The following is a 25,201-nucleotide window of genomic DNA, read 5'->3' as shown; positions in this document are numbered from 1 at the left end:
AAAATAAATTTGGGAATTTGTGGAAAATAGATTAAGTAAGTCTTTACAGTAGAAATTCTGAGCCTCTAATCCATAATATGCATTGTGAATCATGAAAATGAAAAAGTTCTTTTTATTATTTATCTCAAAGTCTGTTGTTTTTATCATGATTTATATTACTTTACTTGCATAAATCAATTCATATAAATCTTATTTGCATTTGTTTACTAATTTAGCTTCCCCACCAAACTATAAATTCTAACAGGACAGATAAGTTTATCTGTGTTCTTCATTGTTTCTAGTGCCGCAGCCAGGGGATATAGTAGGAGTTCAATAAATATTTTTGTAGTGAATGAATTACTGGCAGAGCATCTTGAGGAACCAGTGCATGGTTACACATCTTAAGAACTACCATTCTAAAGTTACTCAATTGTGTAATAACTTCAAAAAAAAACTTGTGTTAACACCTCTAGGCCACTAGAGATCCATTTAATAAAATTATTGCTGCACTTGAGTGGAATCAATTACTACTTCAGGGAACTGTAGAGATTTCTCAGAGAGCACATCATGACCTGGAAAAATCTTGCAAAATAATTTTTATATTCTAAAACTCCAACTGAAAAACAGTAGTAAAAATTTCAGTTACCCTGGAATAAGCTGAAAGGAATCATGCTTTGCATCAATGCCAACAATTTTGGGGGACACAATTGGCAACATGAGATTTTCCATCAGGGATATTTAATAGTTCAAATATGAAAAGCAGACATTCCTTCTGGCAATTGCAAATTATTGACTGATTCTCTTTTAAGTGATTTTGCATATAACTTGACCTTTGGGTGGGAGGGGGATAGTCCAATGTTAAGATAGCTTTTAAAAATACTTAAAATACATGGTTTAGGGGTGCCTGGCTGGTTTAGTTGGTAGAGCATATGACTCTCGATCTTGGGGTTGTGAGTTCGAGCCCCAGGTTGGGCGTAGAGATTACTTAAAACAATAAAATCTTTAAGAATAAATAATTAATAATAATAATAATAAAATATATGGTTTACCTACATGTTTTGCACAATAATTAACAGCTTTAGGATAGTTAGAAAATGCTTCATTTTTAAATAACCCTTTGTGAAAGTTTATAATGCTATTGTTTTTTCTGAAAAAACACATGAGGAAGCTGCATGCTTTTCATTAACAACTAAGATTCATGAATTTCCTCCCCTTGTCCTCCAGAGTGCTAAAAAAATGCTAATTTCATTGAGAGTACAATTGAAGCAAAATAATAAAAATTGGTATAAAATTTAACTATTTTTTTCCAGTTACCAAAATGGAAAGAATTTCACCAGCTGTCAATACCCCAACATCACTAAAAGCTTAGCTTATGCCTAAACTTTAAACCTTAATAATATTTGGCGGTAGGGGACGGGCAAATGTCAAGTCAAACAAAGAATGCATTTCCAAACCAGCATTTGCAAAGGTTAATCTGTGAATGGACTACAGAGGGGAAAGTGCAGTTGTCCAATGATCGATCAGAGACCCCCTTCTCGGTTCCCCCCCACCTCCGGTTAATAAACAACCAGGAGAGATCATTTTTAAACTTAATTTGCTGAAATGAGAATTAACGTATGAAAAAAAAAGTTACCCGAATTTGAGAATTTTCCCAAATTGATTTTAATTGTGAAAACAAAGATCTCTTGCAAAAGATAAAGGAGTCCTGACTAGGTAATCTGCAGGGAGAAAATTTACAGAATCCCAAAGCCAAAAGAGTCCTTACAGCTCAGAGATTCCCTGGGCATTCAAGGCCATCGAGGCCCCAAGAGTTAAGTGGCTTTCCTAGGAACACAGTTCTCCTGACTCCCTGTCTAACCCCTCTGTTCCCCAACTCCACAGCTAGCTCGGCACCAGCTACAGTAAAGGTCAAAGTCAACAGACTAATCTGCATTCCGCAGGCTGTGAGGATCCTTCTATCTGAGGGAGTTTTTAAATATGGTTCATGAAAGGGCATTTCTAAACATTTTATTACAAGGACACAATCCAGACAAAAGACGGTTTGGGTGGGTAAAGGTGAGGGAAGGAACACGCAGAGGAAATAAAGCGCAGTTTCGTGGAGACTTGTCAGGAACTGAGAGTATGGAAGAGGGAACGGGGAGGGGGTGGTGCACGGCGTAATAAAAAGCAAAGTCTAGAGTGGAAAGGAGACTACGCAGCACAAAAGCAGTGGAGTAGAAAAGTGGGCTTGATATTTCTAGAGCTGCTTCTAAAGGAATCGAGGGGGAGCCTTGCGGAGACTGAGGGCAGAGTGGGGGCCGCAGGCGAGAGGCGGATTCTCAGCAGCTCCCAGTCCAGGGGATACTCAAAGCTGGAGCGAGGCAGCCGGGCTCCCCGCGGCACTGCTTGCCTGGGTCGGCGCTCTCTCTCCGTCCTCCCCAGCTCTCTCCGCGCCCTCTCCTGACCCCGCCGAGCTCCCCGACTCCTCCAGACGCCGCACGGCTCCACACCTCCGCCCGCTGGGCCCTCCAGTTAGTGTTCCCGGCCCGCTCAGCGCCCTCCCCGCGCGCAGCCCCTAGCGGCGCGTCACTGCGAGGCCGGCCTCTGCGCGCCTCCCTCGTCCTCCTCCTCTCCGGCAATACGCGATCCAGCTCGGGGAGGCGGGGAAGCCGCCGGAGCGCGACTGCCGCGGCAGCCACCCTGCAGCCGCCGGTCGGAGGCGCGGTCCCTAGGCCCTAGAGCGCGGACGAGCCCCTAGGGTGTCGGCGCCTTGTCCGCAGAGCTGCCAGGCTCGTCCCTGCCCGGCGCGGGAGGCGCAGAGGTGAGCGGGTCGGGTAGGAGCGCGAGACCAGGTGGTGGCGGCGGAGTTGAGGGTCAAGATGCAGTCGGCGCCACGCGCTGCGTCCGTCCTCCCCGGATTCCGCGCCCTCTGCGGGCGTCAGTCCTGATCTCTTGGCATCTCGAGGTCAGGAGTGGGAAGGGTGGAGAAGGGTGTCTGTTCCACCTATTCCGCCCTCTACTCCTCTTGGTCTTCCACGAGCTCCCAGAAAGTCCTGAGGTTGGGCCCAGGAGAAAGGCCAGGAGAGACATCGTCCCAGGTAGGATGTGCCCCAAAGGGAAAGGACGGGCAGGTTACCTTAGCCTTCCTGATCGTCTACCTATCACTTTGGGTTCATGTAGCGCATCTCACTGAGTATCACGCGGCGCTGCTTTGCGAAAAAGTATTTCTAGCAGTCATTCTGTTTATTAGCCAATTATGCACCCGTGGGGTGTTTAGGCCATTATGTGTTAGGAGGTAATTGGCTGCTTCTTTGAGTGTCCTAAATCGTCTTTCAGCCTTGTGTTCAGCCTCAGCCAAAACTTGTTGAAAATTATGCCCTAAAAATCTTGCTCTTAAAATAGAGCAGAGAGATAAAGAGAATTTTGTCCAGAGATTTCCATTTATTATCTTCCCCACCCCTTGGAGAAGGATTGGTGTCAGTTTTTACTCCTCAGGCAGTTCATTTTTTAGATGGAAAAACTTATTCCGAGCCATGGTTATTATCACTCATCACTGCGGGTGAAATTGGGAGAAGCAGAATTTGAATTTGAACTCCTGCCTCTTCCCCCACCCTCAAGACTGATTAGATTGAGTCCTGGTAGCAGCTCCACTACTGGGAACCCTGAAAATTCCAAACCACCTCCTCCACCCCATCTCACGCAACTCCACCCCCACACACTCTTACCACCTTTATTATTTCTTTGTTGTGCTGATCTGCTGTATTTATTTTTTCTTTCAGGAAGTGTTTTTTTTGTTTTGTTTTGTTTTTTTTACTCAGCATTTCCCCCTCTGTTGTTTCATAGATTAAAAGCTATTTACAGAAGAAAAATACCCATCCTAGATATTTTGCAGGGTATTTAGAAATGGTTTGCAATTTCTTTCTCTTAGCTAGTCAGTCTTTCGGAGGGGGTAAGAGGTTGAGACACTTTTATAAACAATGATAAATTGAGCTAATTGTGCAAAAAGGGAATGAAAAACTGTATTCAAGTCACTTTTTATTTTACTGGAGACATGGAAAATAATACTTGTAATGAATAAGCATAATTATATTTTAATACTGAAAAAGCACAGACGAAGGCAACTACATTTTTTAAAGAAAGGATAATAAGTAAGGAAGGTGAGAAAGAGGGTACACCAGTTTGAAAGACTAGGACTGAGGTTTCAATAAAGGACACAATCAGGACAATCAACATCAGGATGTTTTTTCTGCGCTCAGCCAGTGACCATGACACTGGCATATCACTTACTCACTTTGGGCTAACATGTCTTGATCAGCAAAGAGAGGGATCTTACCTATAGACTTTTTACATCTCTTTAGGTCCTCACTTTTTTTTTTTTCAACGTTTATTCATTTTTGAGAGACAGAGACAGACTGTGAGTGGGGGAGGGGCAGAGAGAGAGGGAGACACAGAATCTGAAGCAGGCTCCAGGCTTTGAGCTGTCAGCACAGATCCTGGCACAGGGCTCGAACTCACAGACTGCAAGATCATGACCTGAGCTGAAGTCAGACACTTAACCGACTGAGCCACCCAGGTGCCCCTGGACCTCACATTTTTTTTTTTTTTTTGATACATTCAACAAAGATTATTTATGGCATTCTTTTTTTTTTTTTTTTTTTTTTTTTTAAGTGGTCTCCACGCCCAGCATGGAGCCCAACACAGGGCTTGAACCTATGACCCTGAGACCAAGACCTGAGCTGAGATCAAGAGCCAGATGCTTAACTGACTGAGCCACCCAGGTGCCCCAAGAATATTTATTGCATTCTTATTTACAGAACAGATTCAGGTACCACTTCCTGGTTCATGGACTATCATCTTGTTGTCCTCATATGGCAGAAGGAGAGAAAGAGTTCTCTGAGGTCTATTTTATAAGGGCATTAATTCCATTCAAGAGGGTTCTACCCTCATGACCTAATCACCTTATAAAATCCAGACCATCTGATACCTTCCCATTGTTAGCATTTCAACATAAGAATTTGGGCGGGGAGGGATACAAACATTTAGTCCTTAACAAGAGTTAATCTTTTTAAGCAAGTGACAATAATTATATCCTTTGGAATTTAGGATGGGTAAAGAGAAACCAGGAGGAGGTCGAAGGAGAGTGAGAAAACAGTGGGTCAATGCATCAGATTTCTTCTGCTGTCTAGAATTATCACTTTGAATATTTGACTAGGATTATTGGAAGGCTCAGAAAATGAGTGACTGAGTGGGGTGGAGGCAGAGATTCATTATTTTTGATGAATAAGTGACAGAAACAAGAGGCCATGAGGTTGAATGGTTTATCCATTTGAATGATGACATACTGGAGAAGGATGACCACTGTTGGTGTAGAGAGGAAGACTGTGTATGTATTGGGGGCCAAAGGCACTAAGTGATAAAGAATAAGCTAGAAGTCAGTAGATAAAAGCAGTGCTTATAAGAAAGTTTTATGAGGTGCCACGAGCCTCAGTGGAGCCAAGTGTTTGCAGGAGAGAAGAAAGGTTCAGATGTGGCCTTGCAAAGTCAAAAATACACCTACCCCACATCATGGTCCTGGGGGATTACATTTTCTTGGTAGCATATCTAAATCATCAGGTTGTGAATGTTATCAAGATATCTGAGGTCAGCCTTTTCTGAGTTACTGTCATCAATAATGAATGCCCTAGATGTTTATATGTGAAACAAATTAGGTTCTATTTATGTAGCATAACAGCTGCCATTCAGCCAGAGGAATGTCAAGGAAACTCTTCTAAACAAAATCTTAGGAGGGAGGCCACATAGCTGAGTATAATCCAATTTTTTTACCTTGATGGTAAATACACTTCAAGTATTAAATGCAAACAGCAAGTTGAATGGCCATTCAAGAAAAACTGTGACCTTGAAATTTCAAGGAACCCACCCATGTGCTACTTACATCACACTTAAATCGAGCTCATAAAGTTGAAGTGTCACAGTGTGAAATATAAAGTAGTGATATTACTATTATTATATAGCCTTAAGACTTGGAGACAAAAGGATTTTAGTATTGGACTGCAGGAGTCAAGTACAACCTCTTTGTTTTCCATTTAACAAAGGAAACTGAGACTCAGGAAACAAGGTGATTTCGGAGGCCTCAGCCTGTCTTTTCTCCTCAACACCACATAAACAAAACTTTCCATAAATGACATAGTCTTCTCAATTCTTTGATCTGAGAAGGTAGAGAGACTCCAGGACCTTGCTAATCAAATTATAGCCCATGAACTACAAGGACCAGGGCCATCACCCAGGAGCTTGGGAGAAACACAGAATCTTGAGCTTCACACCAGACCTAGTGCATTTTAACAAGATCTCAGGTGATCATATTCACATTAAAGTTTGATAGACATTATTCCAGAGCAAGTCAGTAACTCCCATCTGCTCCAATCAGCAGAACCCCTGATGCCTGGAGAGTTGAGGAGTCCCTTTGCAGACAGAAAGAAAAGATACCATCACTGACCATTCCAAATGTTGAATGTGATGAAACAACAGGAACAAAGTATGCTGGGCAGTGGGATGACACAGTTTCAAGAGCAGTACTGCCCTTTCCAGAAAGTGGAAAAAGGGAAATTGCAAAATAGTGAGTGGACCTTCTGATTCTGCTCCTGCCCAAGAAGGAGAGGGGAAAGGACAGCGTGCATTTCCTCAGCTTCCTCTGCTCCAGAGGGCAACTGTTACTCTCTTGCTAGTGTTACTTTTCATTATTACGAGCAACAGTGTAAAAACGAGCATAATTGAGGATCAAAAAGCCACATTTGTTCTTTCTAAATACCAAATTTAAGTATTAGCTTCAATCCTGAATCTTTTAGTAGGGTTGTTTTCAAGCGTGGCTGCATTTAATTAAAACTCTTGATGATCTCCAGAAACATAGAAACAAACAAATCCTGATGCCCAAGCTGGACTGCAGACCAGTTAAACAAAAATGGGTGGAGTGGTGGAGGTGACTGGGTATCGCTGGGTTTGAAAGCTCCTCAGGTCATGTCAGTGTGCAGCAAGAGCTGAGAACCACTGCTTTAGCAGGCCATTCTCCCTTGTGGGAAGAAGCAGCTCTGAGATTGGAATTCTGCATCTTCATTTACTCAAGTGCTGGGATCCCCTACTACTCCCATAGCACCAAGCAGAGTCCGCAAACCTCAGGTCACGCCAGTGGGGCAGTTTTCGTATTTAGGAGATGCCACAATCTCTACTCAGGAGAACTCAGGACTGGGAAACAGGACACTTGGGTTCCTGTGTGTGAGTCTGATAACTCTTTCCCCCTTAGGTAACATATACGATTAGGGTCAAGTTGGCCAGTTCACCTTGCATTGTTGAATGAAATGACCATTGATTTAATTATATCTGTTTTTTTTAACTGCTCTTGATTCCCAAGATAGCCCATGATTTCTCCAAGAGGATGTTGATGTTTTGTATTACTCTGGTGCCTCTGACCTCTGCCTGGCCTTCTAAGTGCATGGGAAGCAGATAACTACCACCCCCTTCTATCTTGAAAAGTGTGAAAGGAAACGTGTAATAGATTCAAAAATAGGGAGTTTTCTCCCTTCCCAGCATCTGAGTTAGACATTAAGATCACTAGCTAATGCTGAGGAGCAAACCATGGCCAGAGAAGGAGAATATACTACTCTGTGGTTGAGCACAACCATAACTAACTGTTCCATGTCACCCCCCACTCAAAGAAAAAGCCCTCTCTTAAATTCTTGACATGCACCAAAGTGACAACATGCCTTAGCTGGACTGCATGGGTTCTAATCATGGCTCCCTGACTTTCTCACCTTTCACCTTGGACAAATTAGTCATCTACTGCATGTCTGGTGCCTCCTGTTCACAGTGGGCATGGCAACATTAGCACCTGTCGCACAGAGTGGTTGCAGGGTTCAGTCAGTGAATAAAAAAAGCACAGTTGGCAGATAGAATGTGTTATGTGAGTATTAGGCAATATTATTATTGTTTTTCTGAAGATTAACTTACAGGTTTTTTGAGTCATTGTGATCCATTTCTAGGGTAAGAAGTTGAGTTTTTCTGGCTTTCTTCTACATTTCAAATGTCATTTAATTAAAACCCCAAAAACATGTTCTTTGAAGCATTCTACCTGTTCCTGTAAAATCCATTAAATCCATCTGCTGTAAGCATAAAAGACATTGCGCAATGGGGATGGAGTGGAAGAGTGTTTTTTGTTCAGATCCAGCAGTGACACTGATTCATGGCCATCTGATGTGTCTTCTTGAGCAAGTTATTACACATATCAACATTTCAGATGTTACTTAAGTAAAAAAGAATTTGATAAATTTTTTCAGGGAAAATAAACTGCATCCTATTCTGTGAAGCCAACAAATAAAAGGGGAAGAAAAAGATTTCATAAGTATTGTGTAATTTAAGACCATAAACACATTACTAACCCCATTTTCATTGGGAAGCTGTCTTTCTCAGTAAAGTATAGGATATAGGGTGAATGACAGAAGTCAGTGGAATCCTTTGTTATATTTTAAAGCCTGTTTTTCTTTAACTCTTATTTAAATGCAGGGGTTCATTTTTTATTAGCTGATTTATCTCTCATTTAAGAATAAAGTCACTCATTAGCTGTGGAGGTGTATAGGATCATTGATTGACTCCATCCTAAATGATTCTAGCCAGTTTTAGTTTAAATAGTTTTTTTTGTTTTTTGTGGCTTTTTTGTCTTCTGTTGTCATGTGAGCTGTCACATGCTAGCACGGTCCCCTCTACCTCTAGTGGCATTTCTGATTGGTTCCCTCTGACCTGTTGCCAAACTGGGGAATCAGACTTGTTAGAACCATGTTTCTAGGTGAAAACTTCAGTCTGGTTCCTTTTGTGCCATGGTGTCTTGCTGCTCAATGAGGGGTCAGCAGACCAGCAGCATCAGCATCACCTTGTTAGAAATGGAGAATCTTGGGCCTCACTCCAGACCTACTGAGTCAGAATCTGCATTTTAATAAGATTCTTGGGTGATTCATGTGTCCATTAAAAATTTAGAAGCCACACTTTAGCATATCAACTTTGTGACAGTTCATTTTTCTACTCTGACATCCTTTTTTAGCTTACAAATTGTGTCTTGCTGGGTTCTAGGTTTTATACACCTTGCCAAAATATTTCACCTCTAGAAATGAGAGGTAGTATTTTAATGTCTAGAAGTGTTTGAATGTTTGGTCATAAGTAATTGATGAAGATTTTATTTTCTCTCCCCTAGGATATCTCTGGTGATCTTGAAAGAGCCTGTATCATGGAATCGATCTCTATGATGGGAAGCCCTAAGAACCTTAGCGAAACTTTTTTGCCTAATGGCATCAATGGTATCAAAGATGCAAGGAAGGTCACCGTGGGTGTCATTGGAAGTGGGGATTTTGCCAAATCGCTGACGATTCGACTTATTAGATGTGGCTATCATGTGGTTATAGGAAGTAGAAATCCTAAATTTGCTTCCGAATTTTTTCCTCATGTGGTAGATGTCACTCATCATGAAGATGCTCTGACAAAAACAAATATAATATTTATTGCTATACATAGAGAACATTACACCTCCCTGTGGGACCTGAGACATCTGCTTGTGGGTAAAATCCTGATTGATGTGAGCAATAACATGAGGATAAACCAATATCCAGAATCCAACGCTGAATATTTGGCTTCATTATTCCCAGATTCCCTGATTGTCAAAGGCTTTAATGTTGTCTCAGCTTGGGCACTTCAGTTAGGACCTAAGGATGCCAGCCGGCAGGTATGTGTTTTTTGTGTTTTTTTAAATTTGTTTTTAAATTTTCGTTTCTTTGTTTTAATTATTGAAGTATAGTTGACATGCAGTGTTCTGTTAGTTTCAGGTGTACAACATGGTGATCTGACAATTCAGTACATTACTCAGTGCTCACCACGAGAAGTGCAGTCACCATCTGTCACCACACATTAGTACAATACTATTGACTATGTTCCCTATCTCTACTTTCATCTCCATGACTTACTCTATAACTAGAAGTTTGTACCCCTTAATCCCTAATTTAAGTGGTGAAAAAAATGTCATACTTCTAAAAAGCAAATTCTGACTCTCCAAGGATTATCATTTTGAAAACTGTATAGGAGCATATGAAAAATCGTGTCCTGACCTTGTAAGGGTACATTTCTACCCCTATAAAATAATGTGGAAAGCTAAGAAAATTACTTGGATTTTCCTGTCACTTGACTTTTCCTGTCACCAGCTAATTCAGGGAAAGGCAAAGTTGGCTGATGAATAATGGGACACATTGCCTTGAGTCTCTCCTGGCTTCCACAAAAACAGAAACAATAACAAACATATCTTTTTTCTTCCTCTATCTCCCAAACTTTCTTCCTCCCTTCTCCTTCCTGGCAGCTGTTTGATAACAGGATTCCATCTGCATATGAAACACTATTTAGTAGGACCCTCAAGAAGAATTCTTTAGTAGTACCTTTTTACTTTACATAGATTCTTCATAGAATTTAAAATAGTGCAGCCCATTTTATTTAAAGTGTAAATTTTAATCTGTGTGGAGAGGCAGACTGGATTTCTTAGGTTCTTTTTTAGTATATGGGTTCTATCTAGTTCAACTTGAGAATAAAGCAGATGGGAGCTCCATCAATGCCTATATGGAATGAGAACTTTTAGAAGTAAACGTGTAAAATAGTGCACCTTAAAAATCTTTTAAAGGTGTAGTCATGCATCATAGTTAATCATGGTGGTAAAAGACTTTTATTATTTTTGTCGATAAAGACAGTTTATGCCTTAGATTAAATGCCTTAAAAAATAAATTCAAGTATTATACCACTGCATGCATATCCAGTCATGATAACCATTCACTTTCAGGTCTTTGATTTGGAAGAGTTGGAAAAGATTATATACTTTCCAGCTCTCCAAAGGTCATTTCTAAATCCTTTTTTCTTTTGTATATCTATCAAAGTTTAGGAATGGATACATACCAAATTTAAATTTGTTTAAATTTAAACCTAAATTTAATCCTTTGCCCATAATTGTGATAATTGTTATTTATTCATTTATTTTGAGAGAGAGACAGAGAGAGCAAGCAGGGGAGGAGCAAAGAGAGAGGAGGAGCAGAGAGGCTCTGTCAGCACAGAGCCCAGTGTGGGGCTTGAATTCATGAACTGTGAGATCATGACCTGAGCTAAAATCAAGAGCCGGATGTTTAACCAACTGAACCACCCAGGCACCCCTTGATAATTTTAATTCATCAACAACAACTGTGGAACAAATAATTAAATTTAAAGTGAGTTACATAAATAGTTTTGTTTGTATTTCTTGGCCCTCTGCCTTTATTACAAAAGTTTAGGTTTACATACGTTTAGGTTTATAAATTAAATAAATTTTAAATTTATTTAAATTTAAATAAATGTTATAGTTTATAGGTTATATCTATAATTAAATTTTATTACTTTAGGGTTTTTTAACAAGAAGTAAAAAAAAAAAAAAGGTCACCATTGTCAAAACGGTAATAAATGGGGCGCCTGGGTGGCGCAGTCGGTTAAGCGTCCGACTTCAGCCAGGTCACGATCTCGCGGTCCGTGAGTTCGAGCCCCGCGTCAGGCTCTGGGTTGATGGCTCGGAGCCTGGAGCCTGTTTCCGATTCTGTGTCTCCCTCTCTCTCTGCCCCTTCCCCGTTCATGCTCTGTCTCTCTCTGTCCCAAAATAAATAAAAAACGTTGAAAAAAAAAAATTTTTTTTAAAAGCAGTAATAAATTACCTTAGAATGCTTTTCCTTATTTCTTTGGAATATGTATTCTTCCCCACTCCATTTTAGAAATTTGTGAACATTTGTATAATAGTATAGAGTCTGTTACTCCTCTGGTTAATGTTAAGTAAAATTAATAATTGGAAGAGCTCTACATTATTAGCATAATGCAAATTTTAGCATGCAAATATTTTAGTGTGGTCTGTTCCAGAGACCTTATATAAACATCTTCAGGGATATATTTAGGAATTTGTTTTCCCCAAACATTACCCAGAGATTTTATAGCAATATTTTTCTAGCCCTGAGTAAGATGACCTCCCCGTAAGTTATACTGGCTCACTTCAGCAGTGAATTGGTGACAATTCACAAATACTTGTTGAATTCTCAATTACAGTAATTTATCTAAGAGGTTTGTGTAGTTTGAAAGTCCACCCTCACCCCCCACTCATCACGTCATTATATTATACAGAGGTAACATCTTAGTGTTAGAAAATGGCAGTTGCTTTACTATTTAAATTAACTAAACCTTATTAATACCATTTTTCCCCCACATAGGTATAGTATCACTATTTATAGATGAAAGAATTTCATATTCTGACCAGTGAAGTAATATAAGAATAATAATAACTTGAGAGTCATGGTTCTTCAGATACTTGGTCAGTTTCTAAACCAAAGATAAATTTTATAAATAGTATGTCATTGTGACATAAGTTAGAGATTTTAATTGCAAATTCAACCACCCAGAATTCATGCCCATCTTCTCTCTTGCTGAATATCTATAAAGGACAGTACTTGTAATCCCTCTACTAGACAGAATCACTACAGTCCTAGAACTGAATATTGTCCTCAAAAGTCCAGGAAGCCAACCCCACCCTGATGCCTGTGAGAGTGAGAGCTGGAGTGGGCAGGAGAGGGCCAGCAGCCCAAAGTCCACCTCAACCTTACCGTGCCACTGCTGCCGAAACACGTGGTCTAGAAACCTTTCTTTCCTCCTGGCTTTCTTCCTGTGAGGACTTCCCGATCCCAGGCTCTAGCAGGATTGTTCTGCATTTTATTTTCAGGTCACCACAGGTAGCAAGGACTTTGTTGTTTCTATGACAGTTTTAACCTATTAATAAATAGACAAATATGTTAATAAATGCTTTACCTCCTTAACTTTTTGCATCCCTCAAGGTCGTCACAAATGACGTTCCATGGGTGAAGTGGAGCATGCGATCGTCACTGTCACCATTTTTACAAACAATAGTAATGATGAGTCTTTTGTTTTTGCCACAGGTCTATATATGCAGCAACAATATTCAAGCTCGACAACAGGTTATTGAACTTGCCCGTCAGCTGAATTTCATTCCTGTTGACTTGGGATCATTATCATCAGCCAGGGAGATTGAAAATTTACCCCTGCGACTATTTACTCTCTGGAGAGGGCCAGTGGTGGTAGCCATAAGTCTAGCCACGTTTTTCTTTCTTTATTCCTTTGTCAGAGATGTGATACACCCATATGCTAGAAACCAGCAGAGTGACTTTTACAAGATTCCTATTGAGATTGTGAATAAAACCTTGCCCATAGTTGCCATTACTTTGCTGTCCCTGGTATACCTAGCAGGTCTCCTGGCAGCTGCGTATCAGCTTTATTACGGCACCAAATATAGGAAATTTCCACCTTGGTTGGAGACCTGGTTACAGTGTAGAAAACAGCTTGGATTACTAAGTTTTTTCTTCGCTTCGGTCCATGTTGCCTACAGCCTCTGCTTACCAATGAGAAGGTCAGAGAGATACTTGTTTCTCAACATGGCTTATCAGCAGGTATGGAATGTGCTCGTTATTTACTGGATACTAGTAAAATACCTTATCAGTATCATCTGTAAAATGTAAGATTTAAGGTCCTGTGAGCTTTTACACATCTTGTAATAGAAATTTTGGTATATTTAGGGAGGGGAAAGAATTATTCTTCACACAGTGTTTCTGTTTAAGAATTACGTGGCTGATCCAAAATCATTTAGGATAAAAACTGCTACTATACCTTTCTTTGAAGAGTAAGAACAGAAATAAAGGATTCAATTCTTTCATTTTTTTTTTTTTTGATGTTATGATTGCAGTGATTGTTTTCAGCATTAAACATTGAGTTAATGTTTTATGATTGGCCATGTTCCATGAAACAATGAGGCATCTCTCAGTAAACATATGCGACAAAATTACAACTAGTGAAAATACAAAACAGAATAGGAAGCCAAGATCAGGAGACATACATTTATAAGGTTTTTGATATCAAAAAAGCTGAAAAGATACTTTGGTGAAGCTTTAGTTCCTCAGGTGAACCTTTATAGCACTTAGCTCTTCAAGAAAATCTCAGGGAAAGCTTCATGGAAGGAGCTTGATGATGGAGCCGAGTATGATTTTCCTCAATAATTCCCACTGAGCAAATGTAACGTAAAGGGTTTCACTGAAGTTATCTGCTGTAGCATTTACCTGTGACAGCCAAGGACACTGCACCAAAACAAATGTGAGCTTTTGCGTTTTATAAGGAACCAAGGCATCATGATCCAGCTTTGTAGCACTAGATACTTAGGCCTGTTTCAACAATTTCAACCTAAAATTATTTGAAAAAAATTTGGTAAATTGATGTTCTTGAAGCCATTGTCTCTGTAAAAATACCCCTTCCCCTAACTGAATGCTAAGGCTTGGCTATCTGCTGCACCAGCTCCCTCACTGGTTGTTAAGTTGTTTGCTCAGATCTCACCTCCTCAGGGAGGCTGAGCCTGGACACCCTTTTAAATTCTGCTATGCGCTTCTGATTCAACCCTTAGATTCTTCCTTCTCCCTCCAGTCCCTCCTCCTCTGCTCTACCTTCACTCTTTTCAATAGCATTTATCACCTCCTAATACACTTTATGTTTTCCTTGTTGATTATATTTACTGTTGTCTGCCTCCTCTTAATCAGAACATTATTTCATGAGAGGAGGGACCTTTGTCCATTTTGTTCACTGATGGATGCCTAATGCCTAGAACTGTGCCTGGCACGTAGTAAGGCACTCCCGAAGTGTATTTGTGGGATGAATGAACGAACCAGGAGGCCAGGTAGATCCAGGTTGTAAGCTGTAGGTATGTCCTACTGAGGTATGTCCTTGTTCTGTATTGTTGTATAGATGTCAAGAAAGGTATCAAACAAGAGCCTTTTTCCACAGAGGAGCTCTGTGGCTTTCTTCGGGATGTTGGTATGATTGTTCCAGGGACCTCATGCTCAGAACTAGCTTTTATTTTTTTATTTCAAGTTTGTTTGGTTAACTGGAACTGGACAAAGTTAAACTGTTTTAAGTTAGAGTCTGTTATCCATGAACAGATTTTATTTAATGGGGCGCCTGGGTGGCGCAGTCGGTTAAGCGTCCGACTTCAGCCAGGTCACGATCTCACGGTCCGTGAGTTCGAGCCCCGCGTCAGGCTCTGGGCTGATGGCTCGGAGCCTGGAGCCTGTTTCCGATTCTGTGTCTCCCTCTCTCTCTGCCCCTCCCCCGTTCATGCTCTGTCTCTCTCTGTCCCAAAAATAAATAAAAAACGTTGAAAAAATAAAAATAAAATAAAACAAAGCTTTAACCCAAGGAGTCCAACCCTTGATGTATACTCTAATCATATTGTTTACATGTAAATAAACCTTTTTTTTAAGTAAATAGACAATTCTAAAAGTAATCCCTGTGCAGAATTCCACACATTCAGAGTTAATCAAGTCTGACTTGATTATATATGTATTATCAATGTAAGGGAAAGACATTTGGAAAAGTACTATATCTGAGTGAGGCAATTGAATAGTTGGAAAAGTACATTGATGAGGCAATTCAAGAGAATAAATATTTGCGTTCGGTATGATTTTATCCATATGGAAATCTCAGCTTCCTGAAGAAAAGAAGTTAAAAATAAAGAGATAAATTAACATATAAATATTCTTCATGTGAGAGAGGAAGATAGAGACATAATTTAGAAATTCTCTTCCTGGGTTCTAAGTTGATCTAAGACCAGAATGTATCCAAAATATTTAACCGAGTTTCAACCAACTTGGAGAAGTCCCTCAAAACTAATTGTAACTGCCAGTACGTTTTTTAGGTCACCTTGGAACCAACCACTTGGCATTCATGGTCTTGGGACTTCAGGCCAGGAAGGGTGGTGATTTATAATGCAGATGGTAGATTTACTCGCCCCCTTACACATATGCAAGGAAAGAGAGAGTCTTAGTCCTCCTTTTATTTAACTCCCTCTTCTCTTTTCCCCACACCTGCAACAATAACATCCACTAATAGGTTCTCCATCATAGTCTCTTAAATTGAAATAATGCAACTTGAATATATTCATATATGATGTATTCTCATGCCAAGAATGAACGGTGCTGAATCAGTTAATGTTCTGCCAAATAAAAGAAATTCACACTTGCTCTCATTAGGTTCATGCAAATATCGAGAACTCTTGGAACGAGGAAGAAGTTTGGAGGATTGAAATGTATATCTCCTTTGGCATAATGAGCCTTGGCTTACTCTCCCTCCTGGCAGTCACCTCTATCCCTTCAGTGAGCAATGCTTTAAACTGGAGGGAATTCAGTTTTATTCAGGTATGTGGGTTGAGGGATTGGGCGGCATAGAATTTAAGTGTTAAATACAGTTTAATTTTAAATATGCTTCTTATAAAAGTGCCTTTGGGGCTGCATTTATACATCTAGCTCAAGGAACAAAAACTGCTGGAAGCCAGCTTAGGACCATTTGGGTTTAGTAAGTAAAAGACCAGTACAGGATTCTACTAGAAGACTCTGATAGCACTGCTTACTATGTTACGGGTTAAGGTTATTTTAAAAAGAAAAAAAATGAAAGTGGGGACAGGTAAGCTTAGATCAAGTTTAGTGCCAAAAGTCAGTTTGTTATTAGACCAATGAGTGAATAATTATTTTACATTTTGAGCCACCTTGATCTTTCTAGAAAAATCTCATTAATTTGAATTCAAGTTGGGGAGAAGGTCAGTCTGAATATTGTAAAAGAAAGGTGTGTGTATACACACAAACACAAGCAGTGGCAAATTAGGTAACTGGGCTGCTGGGTTATGACAAGCAACCAGCCTTATGGATCTTGTTAGTATATGTATTTAATATATGAATTGTATATATGTGTATATGAGTACATATAAAGGGTTTTCAAAGTAGCACTGTGTTCTTTAATAAACAATTCACCTTCTCCAGTAATGGTTATTTAATAAATTTGCCTATTTTTAAAACATGTAATTCAAACTTAGACCCTACCTATATTATCACAAAGTCAGGAATGGTTGTATCCAAATGGTTTATAGCACAATATGTGGATGACTGTCATTGGGTAGTACACTAAATTTTGTTTTGTTTTTGCCTATTTGCTCAATTCATCTAAAGAACTCATTTAAGTTAAGGGCATATCCCTGTCTAAATTAACTTTTCCTTTTTGAAGGCAAGAAAATGTGAAAACTTTTCCCATTGTTAGCTTAATCACATCTGAAAAGAGATAGTAGGCCCTCTGATAAAGGGTGTTAGACGGATGCAAATTATCATTAAATAGAGATGAGTAACTGCCAAACAGGACAATTTTCTGCTAGTTGATCCTTTCCCAGTGAAGTTAGACATTACATCGTTATACTGATGTAATGTTACACAGACCATTTTGTCAAAGTAAGCAATCAAACATAATAATTTAGGGAACCCAGAATGCTGGCCTTTTAGATTTTCGCCTATAAACTAACAGAAGTACTCTTAATGTAAATTTCATTTAATGTGGTCAATAAAGCCACATGTTTGAAATGCTATTCATATTATATACTAATATTATAACATTTTTCATGTTCAATATTTACATGTTTACCTTCAACTAGTATATTTATGTGAGGCAGGGTGTGGGGGGGAGTGTATATGAATGAGAATGCCCTTCAGCATTCACACACACACATACATACATACTATTTTTTTAATACACACAACTGGTGGAAATGTGGATAAACTTCATAAAGAAGTTTGGCAGTTTTCATCAGTATCCTTAAGGAAAACCCAGATGTTTTCACCAGTAATCCCACTATTAGAAACAAGTTATAAGAAAATAAACCAAGATATAGAGAAGGGCTTATAGTTGAGGAAAGTTGGAAACAGAGTAAATGATCTGTTGGAAACAGAGTAAATGAGTAAACAAAAAAGGAATGGTCAAGTAAATTGTAACATATCCATTCAGTGGAATATTACATAACATTAGGGTCAAATTTTTCATATGTAATGACATGAGGAGAAAGTTCTTGATATAAAATAATCACAGTATCAAGCTATATGCAGTATGGTCTTATTTGTATAAGATGTGCAAATATATAAATATATATGAAATATATGAAGATATTAAAATTCTTTAATTCAGGAGAGAACAAAGCGTAGCTCAATAATTTAAGATGAAATAGTTTTAGCACACTATAAACATGGGTGTAGCTGGATAGGTTAATTTATGAGTTTGAATAACTTCTTATACTTTGTTTCTTTTTCTTCCTCCTGTACCCAAGTCTACGCTTGGATACGTTGCTCTGCTCATAAGTACTTTCCATGTTTTAATTTATGGATGGAAACGAGCTTTTGAAGAAGAGTACTACAGGTTTTATACACCACCAAACTTTGTTCTTGCTCTTGTTTTGCCCTCAGTTGTAATTCTGGGTAAGATCATTTTACTCCTTCCATGCATAAGCCGAAAGCTAAAGAGAATTAAAAAAGGTTGGGAAAAGAGCCAATTTCTGGAAGAAGGTATTGGAGGAGCAGTTCCTCATCTCTCACCAGAGAGGGTTACAGTAATGTGATGATAAATGGTGCTCATTGATGCCATATAGAATTCTGCTCATGCCATTATTTTTATGACTTCCTTTATGTTCATTTGCAAGTGCATTGTCAAATTGACGTGGGCTGAAATCCTTACAGTAAGATCTCAATCAAATTAGTGGCAGAACTTTCTTGAAATTAATTTTCACAGAGATCAATTTTGGCAATATGAATTTTTGTGGTCAACTTATATGTTTTGTTTTACACAACCAAACACTCTTGTTATTTTAATAAACTGTATTCCATAATCAGGCAAAAATATTTATGGCGAATAATATAGATGTAACCTAATGTTAAAAAAACTTTACAAACCAGCAGAATTTTAAGTGTTAATATAATTGAATGGATGCATTTTTTTCCCTGAAGCTTACTTAAGGTTTTAATTGTCATCCAGCTTAAGAAATAGAAACACATAATCATACATTAACTTTAAGAAAGGACATATGACATTAGCATCTAGGTAAGGGTGAATGGTAACATTCCTATATTTTTCTCATAAGATAGGGTTCGAAGAATGTAATTAATTGTATGAACCAGTGTGCTTTGTGAACAAACACAAATTAAAAAAACAAATTGAATCTGACGTATTTGAAATGCAAAGGAGACATGAAATACATACTGATAATATGTACCTTATGAAAGATTTCATTCCTTTTTACAGAGCAGTTTCATTTGCATATTTATATGTTGATTTGGGAGAAGACCGTGATATTTGGCTTCCAAAACTGATTTTTTTTACTATAGTACCAATCCAGGGAATCTTACAGTTGTTTCTAGTGACAGGGAGGGTATTAAGTTTATACACAAGGGGTTGTTTGTCAGCTGATCTATGTTGTTGTACATTATCCAGTCCCCACTCTTTCTATGATTTTACTGATGTTCATTGAGAGATTATAATATGCCAGGCACTGTTCTAAGCACTTTACACGTACTGTCCCATCTAATATTTACAACTCCATGACAGAGGTTGTTATATCCTCATTTTACATAGGAGAAAACAGAAGGACAGAAAAGCAATTTGCCCAAGGTCACACAGTTAGTAAGAGCCAGAGCCAGCATTTAATATGTAGGCAGTCATATTTCCGAGGCTACGGTTTTAACCACTAGGCTAATGGCCCCTGCTCCATCCTTATGCATTCATTACCATCATGATGCCAATCTAGATGCTTCCTCTTTTGTCAGTAAAGGCACTGACATTCTTCACAGTGTGTTGTGGGTATCAAAAATATATGAAAATATTACAGTCATAAATTTATTATTGATTGTGGGATAATCTACAGTTCCTCACCTTGCAAGAGGCTCTTGCTTGGGACCTGACCCTGGAGACCTATGGCAGTCCATATGACCCTATGCAGTGAGGGACTCCAGCAGGGTAGGACCATAGCAGTTTTAACGAATGGCTAAGGACCTGCAGAATCTTAAAAGTCCCTAAAGAGTTGGTGATCCCTTTTTTCTCTCCCTGAGAAGTCCTCCTGCCTGTTCAACCATTCATGAGGGAGCAGTTTGGAAGCATGAAGGATATTAAGAAAAGTGGTTAATTATAAATCTACTCTAGAGACATATAATCATACAAATTATTCATAAAAATTTTCAGTGCTGACACTCCACATTAAAATTGCATTTTGTTCAAACTTTGATTAGAATGCCCTACATTTTTTTCATTTGTTCCTTCCTTATTAAAATAGAAAACTGCAGATAAGATACAATTATATGCATTATGTAATTATATATCCTGAAATTATAACATTTCTGAACTTATACCCACTGAAGTACTACTGAATGCAACTGCCAAAATAAAAGGAGTTCTATTTAGTGGAGGCTACCTTTCCCATCATTGGCTCTTTCCCTCCTACTGCACCCTGTCAATTTGGTAAATCACTCATGATTCTCTGGTGTTCTCTTCTTGGTGAATTTTAGTATCTTGTACTTCTTAATTGAGCTCCCCCTTTTTAAAATTTTAATTCTATTTTTTCCCTCTTGATAATCACTTCCTTGCTAGTTTTTAGTAGGAACTACCTTGGGTGATAACTTTTAAAGGGAAACACCCATACACTGTTGTAGCACACTAGTGAAATTAATAGCATATTTTCAACTTGTTCCTCAAGTTACCCTCTGTCAAGACCAGTGCTTTCACCATTTAATGTGAAAATACAATGAGACATTTTTAAAAGCTATATGACTATTGAATTATATTGTTGCATGTGTATATTAAGTAGCCAATAATATAACACTATTACAGATAAATGGGGCCTTTGAAAATGTGAAAAAACAAACTTTATGAAAATGTATATAGTATATAACTTTTGTTTCAAATGATAAATTCTTCTTTTTCAGTACTACAAAGATGAAATAATTTTGAAGTTTTAGAATAAATGTAATATATGCATTCTAATTCTAATTCTAAATGTTTAAAAACCTTTCTAATACTGCAAAAATATTGACTTTTAATTTATTTATTTAATTGACTCTTAATTGCTTTATTTTACCATTTTCTACCTGATTTTTTTTTCTTAATCATTATTTCTCATAATCACTTTTTTTTTTTAATCATTACTCTGGCCTCAGAAGTAGAACTGAATTCTGCTCTTGCTAGATGTGAGAAAGTGGCAGGAACTTGAAAGTAGTAGGGGTTTGTATTTTGAGAAGTGCCCCTGAGAAAATTATAAGAATGTAGAAAATATACCCAGTCTTAATCCTATGCAAAAAAACTAAGTAAGTTTTTTCTTAACAGGGAAGTAATCACGAGCTGAATCATGCTACTTAGCTTTTGTGTGCAGATTTCATATGTCTCCTCTATGAAGAATATTTAAAATCATGTTTAAATAAGAATATATTCATGCTAACATATATATTTTTCAAAGCACATATGGAAATTTAGCCCAGATTATCTACATATAGAGATTTTTATTTAAATTTTAAAATATTTTAAGGTATGAAGAAATTATATTTATAGGTATTTATGAGATAATTATTTTCTGCTACATACAGTATTGGCTAGTGAACTCCGTTTTAATCTGATTAATTTCTTGTAAATTAGCATAATCTTGACTTGATTAAGGAATTTTACTTTCAACATTAATTTGATAATAGCAATTTAAGATATATTCATACTTTCAAATTATGAAAATTACTTGTGTAAAAGGGCTTCAAGAATATCATATCTGATTTTTGTATTGTTTATCTCTTACATAATATGATAAAATTTTAATTCTTTTTAATTGCCTTTTGCCATTAAACTATTTCATAATAAATTCTGTACAAAGAGTTTTTCCCCCAAATAGAGGTTTATTTGTGAAATGTAAAGGTTTCTTATGTGATATTTTAAATAAAGTACCATAAATGTAACTCATAAGTATTTCTTTAGGAATATTATAAACACTGAACCTGTGTCAGCCTAGAGAATCTCTGTTTTGAAATAAGTATTCAAATAGCCTAAAATGTGGTGTTGAAATTATTTTGTGAATTTTTGCCTAAAGCATTGCTACATGTGCTCATGCCTTGATCCGGTGTTAACATTTCTATCTGTGATGTGTCATCATGAAAATGAGATGCTCTACCCTTAATTGTTTATAAGTGAGTAAAAAAATATTCTGGTGGATATTCAGTATATGTAATTGCTCTAAATGAACATGTACTGATTTTAGTGGAAACACAGTCTGTTCTTACCTTTGAACAGTGGATTTTATAGGAATGAATGGATTCTTTAATTTTTTTAATGCAAGAAAATTATAAAGTGCTAATAATCACAGATTCTGTCCATATGATACCAAAAACAGTATTTTGGTTAGTTCAGCCTAACACATAAACATACCGAGATTTTTTTAACTTTCCAAATCACTGGCTTTCTATCATGCAGTCATGCACAATTAGAGCAGACTATACATATAGGACTCTCCCCATGGCTGGACAGGCTAAATTAAATCACTAAGACAGGTGCTTTTTTATGACTTCAAATTGTCAACTTCAATCTTAATTCTCTTAAGATTTTCCTTGAAGGTCTTTCATAGCTTTGCAGACATTCAGCCTACACAGGGCCTGGAAGTTGTCTCCCAATGTCTGGTTACCCTACTTCTTTAAAAGCTGCTGTCCATCACATTACTCAACTGCCCTGGCAGTTGGGTGTAACAATGAGACTGAGAGCTGGTCAGTGAGATGAGGGGCACTGTGGTTGACTTCCTGGAAGTCTCTTCAAAGAAAAGCAGCACGTGTTCTTTATCTTATTCCTCCATCTTGCTGCCGTAATTGTGGATACAATAGGAGACCTGGCAAAAGTCTAAGAGGACCAAGGCCGCACCCTAAGGAAAGCCTATTAGAAACTAAAAAGATCTTGACAACTTCTACTTCACTATTTGACTCCCTCTGCCTGTATTTAACTCACTGTGCATTTGGGTTTCTTTATATGAAGTCAGACTAATCCATTCTGGTGTTCTGTTCTTTGTCATGATTCTATTTAACACTGAATGAACTAGACTGCAATAATTCTTATCTTTAAAAGTTTTTCAAGGATAATGTGCAATTCAAATTGGAATTGATTTTCCATTGTTAATTAATGATACTCATTTTCTTGCCTTTGATCTTTCATTTGATATTTTGTATCTGCTTGGAAAATACTGTTTTCTTTATAACTGTGTAATAGCTATTTGCTAAAACTCTGTAATAGCCAAAATATCGCTATCAAATTACATGCCATTTTTTATATCATTCTCATAGATCTGCCTTATGAGCATCTAAATAAAAAGTATTATTTAATGTGTTTTAACCTCTTTTTTGAAGTGTTACATACAAATGAATTTTTCTTTCTTACTGAATAATACTTCCCGTATTTGATGAAGGCCGTCTGTTTCTTTCTAGAAGCATCTGGAAAGCAATACATGAAATAGTTTTGGGCTTTTGGAGGTTTTGTTTGTTCGTTTTTGCCAAAGTAGTCATTTAGAAAGATATCTATCTAATGAGGTGGTATTTTAAAAATTATTTCAGGGCACCTGGGTGATCAGTCAGAAAAGCGTGTGACTCTTGATCTCGGGGTTGTGGGTTCAAGCCCCACGTGGAATGTAGAGGTTACTTAAACTTAAAAAAAATTATTTCAGGGGCGCCTGGGTGGCTCAGTAGGTTGAGTGTCCGTCCAACTTCGGCTCAGGCCATGATCTTGCAGTCCGTGAGTTCGAGCCCCACATCGGGCTCTGTGCTGACAGCTCGGAGCCTGGAGCCTGCTTCGGATTCTGTGTCTCCCTCTCTCTCTGCCCCTCCCCTGCTCATGCTGTGTCTCTCTCTGTCTCAAAAATAAATAAAAACATTAAAAAAATTTTAAAAATATTATTTCATTTCACTAGTGTTAAGTATCTTTAAACCAGGACTCAACATAATAGTTGAGCTGTATTCTGTAAGCAGAAACTGTGTCTTATTCACTGCTGTATTCCCAGTGTCTAATGCAGTATGGTCCTGAAGATACTAATGAGATAATGAATGCTGACTCATCTTTAGAGAAAATTATGTTATTTATCACCCCACATGCATGCAGCTGTGCCTGCATCCTCCTGCCCACACCCCTCCCCATCACTGTCTCTACCTCCTGCCTTGCTTCCTGGCTGCCACCATCGCCACACTGCTGTACTGAGGAGAAACCAACCTTGGTGCCTGTGCACAGGATCTGTGGAAGCTCTGGCTTCCCTGACAGCTGCCAGGGAATGCATGGGCGTTGATGTCCTGAGAGTAGGGTTGCCAGGCAAAATACAAGACACGCAGTTAAATTTGAAATGCAGACAAACAATGAATAATTTTTTATTTAATTCTATTACAATTGCACGGGACTTTTTTGTTGCTAAATCTGGCAACTCTCCCTGAGGAGTGATCTTTGACCAAAGAGATGCAGCACAAGAGGGAACTGGTAGATAAATTCTCCCTTCCTTTCCCGCAGATAAGCTAGCTATTCCATAGTATAATAATGCTTAAGGCCTCCATGAAAACATCATAAAAGACTGAGCAATTGGCTGCATTTGTTCCAAAGCTATGGCCAGCTCAAGTAACACCTATATTTGCCTGCCTCAACTTCTATCTTTTCCTCACCTGCTTCCCAGAGAGAGTGCCCACTAATAAAGTGGCAGCAAGTAAATGTTTGTTTGTTTGTTTGTTTGTTTGTTTGTTTGTTTGTTTAAGGCAGGCTCTAGGGAACCTAGGCTGGCAAATTAACTTTGGTAGAGGATTCTTCAAATGGAAAATGCGACATGACATAAATGATGTTGACAAAGTCGTGCACAGGGCCCCCGCAGGCTCAAAATCCAGATCACTTGAAAGCTCTGAGAGTGGATGCATCTCCCAGGGACAGATTCATGTAGATCAAATGTATAGTGATTGTTAAATCAGAATAGTCATTTGTCATTTCTGTGAGAAATAATCAATGTCCTATAGGTAAGAATACCAGTATTGCCTTAACTAAGCATATTCTATCCTTTAATTTGTTCTTAGAAGAATTCAAATTATAGCCCAAAGTATGTTGGGATCTGTTATGGGATGAATTAAGTCCCCCTAAAATTCATATTAATTCTTAGGACCTTTAAAGAGGTATTTAAGGTAAAATGAGGTCATATGGGTGGGTCCTAATCCAAGGATAACTGGTGTCCTTAAAAGAAGAGGAGATAAAGGGGCACCTGGGTGGCTCAGTTGGTTAAGCCTCT

The 25,201-nt window shown here is 38.2% G+C and overlaps 1 protein-coding gene and 1 long non-coding RNA gene across 6 annotated transcripts in view; one reads left to right on the top strand and one right to left on the bottom strand.

Moving 5' to 3' along the window:
* LOC131509436 (uncharacterized) overlaps window positions 1-25,201 on the bottom strand; it is a 70,437-nt gene that overhangs the window by 39,400 nt on the left and 5,836 nt on the right. The window contains exon 3 of the long non-coding RNA XR_009260501.1: window positions 12,636-12,798. This is a non-coding gene — a long non-coding RNA (uncharacterized LOC131509436). The remainder of the gene's footprint in view (window positions 1-12,635; window positions 12,799-25,201) is intronic.
* On the top strand, window positions 2,115-23,283 carry STEAP2 (STEAP2 metalloreductase). 5 transcript variants are annotated; one of them, XM_058725157.1, is made up of 6 exons: window positions 2,115-2,779; window positions 6,386-6,571; window positions 9,191-9,715; window positions 12,966-13,493; window positions 16,116-16,280; window positions 18,224-23,283. In XM_058725157.1, the coding sequence occupies exons 3-6, from the start codon at window positions 9,224-9,226 to the stop codon at window positions 18,509-18,511; spliced, it is 1,473 nt and encodes a 490-aa protein (XP_058581140.1). In that variant the 5' UTR covers window positions 2,115-2,779; window positions 6,386-6,571; window positions 9,191-9,223; the 3' UTR covers window positions 18,512-23,283. The 5 variants fall into 5 exon arrangements, with proteins under 5 accessions (XP_058581140.1, XP_058581141.1, XP_058581139.1 ...); XM_058725158.1 differs by having other exon boundaries at window positions 6,383-6,571; XM_058725156.1 differs by having other exon boundaries at window positions 4,627-6,571.

The sequence above is a fragment of the Neofelis nebulosa genome, chromosome 4, assembly GCF_028018385.1.
Source record: "Neofelis nebulosa isolate mNeoNeb1 chromosome 4, mNeoNeb1.pri, whole genome shotgun sequence".
Lineage (NCBI taxonomy): Eukaryota > Metazoa > Chordata > Mammalia > Carnivora > Felidae > Neofelis > Neofelis nebulosa.
The sequence above is the reverse complement of the archived record's forward strand: the minus strand, read 5'-3'. Positions and strand labels throughout refer to the sequence as shown.

Coding starts and splice junctions, on each gene's coding strand:
- STEAP2 (XM_058725155.1), top strand. CDS start 9,224: ATGGAATCGATCTCTATGATGGGAAGCCCTAAGAACCTTAGCGAAACT. Junction 13,494..16,115: donor TCAACATGGCTTATCAGCAG/GTATGGAATGTG, acceptor TGCTCTCATTAG/GTTCATGCAAATATCGAGAA. Junction 16,281..18,223: donor GGGAATTCAGTTTTATTCAG/GTATGTGGGTTG, acceptor CCTGTACCCAAG/TCTACGCTTGGATACGTTGC.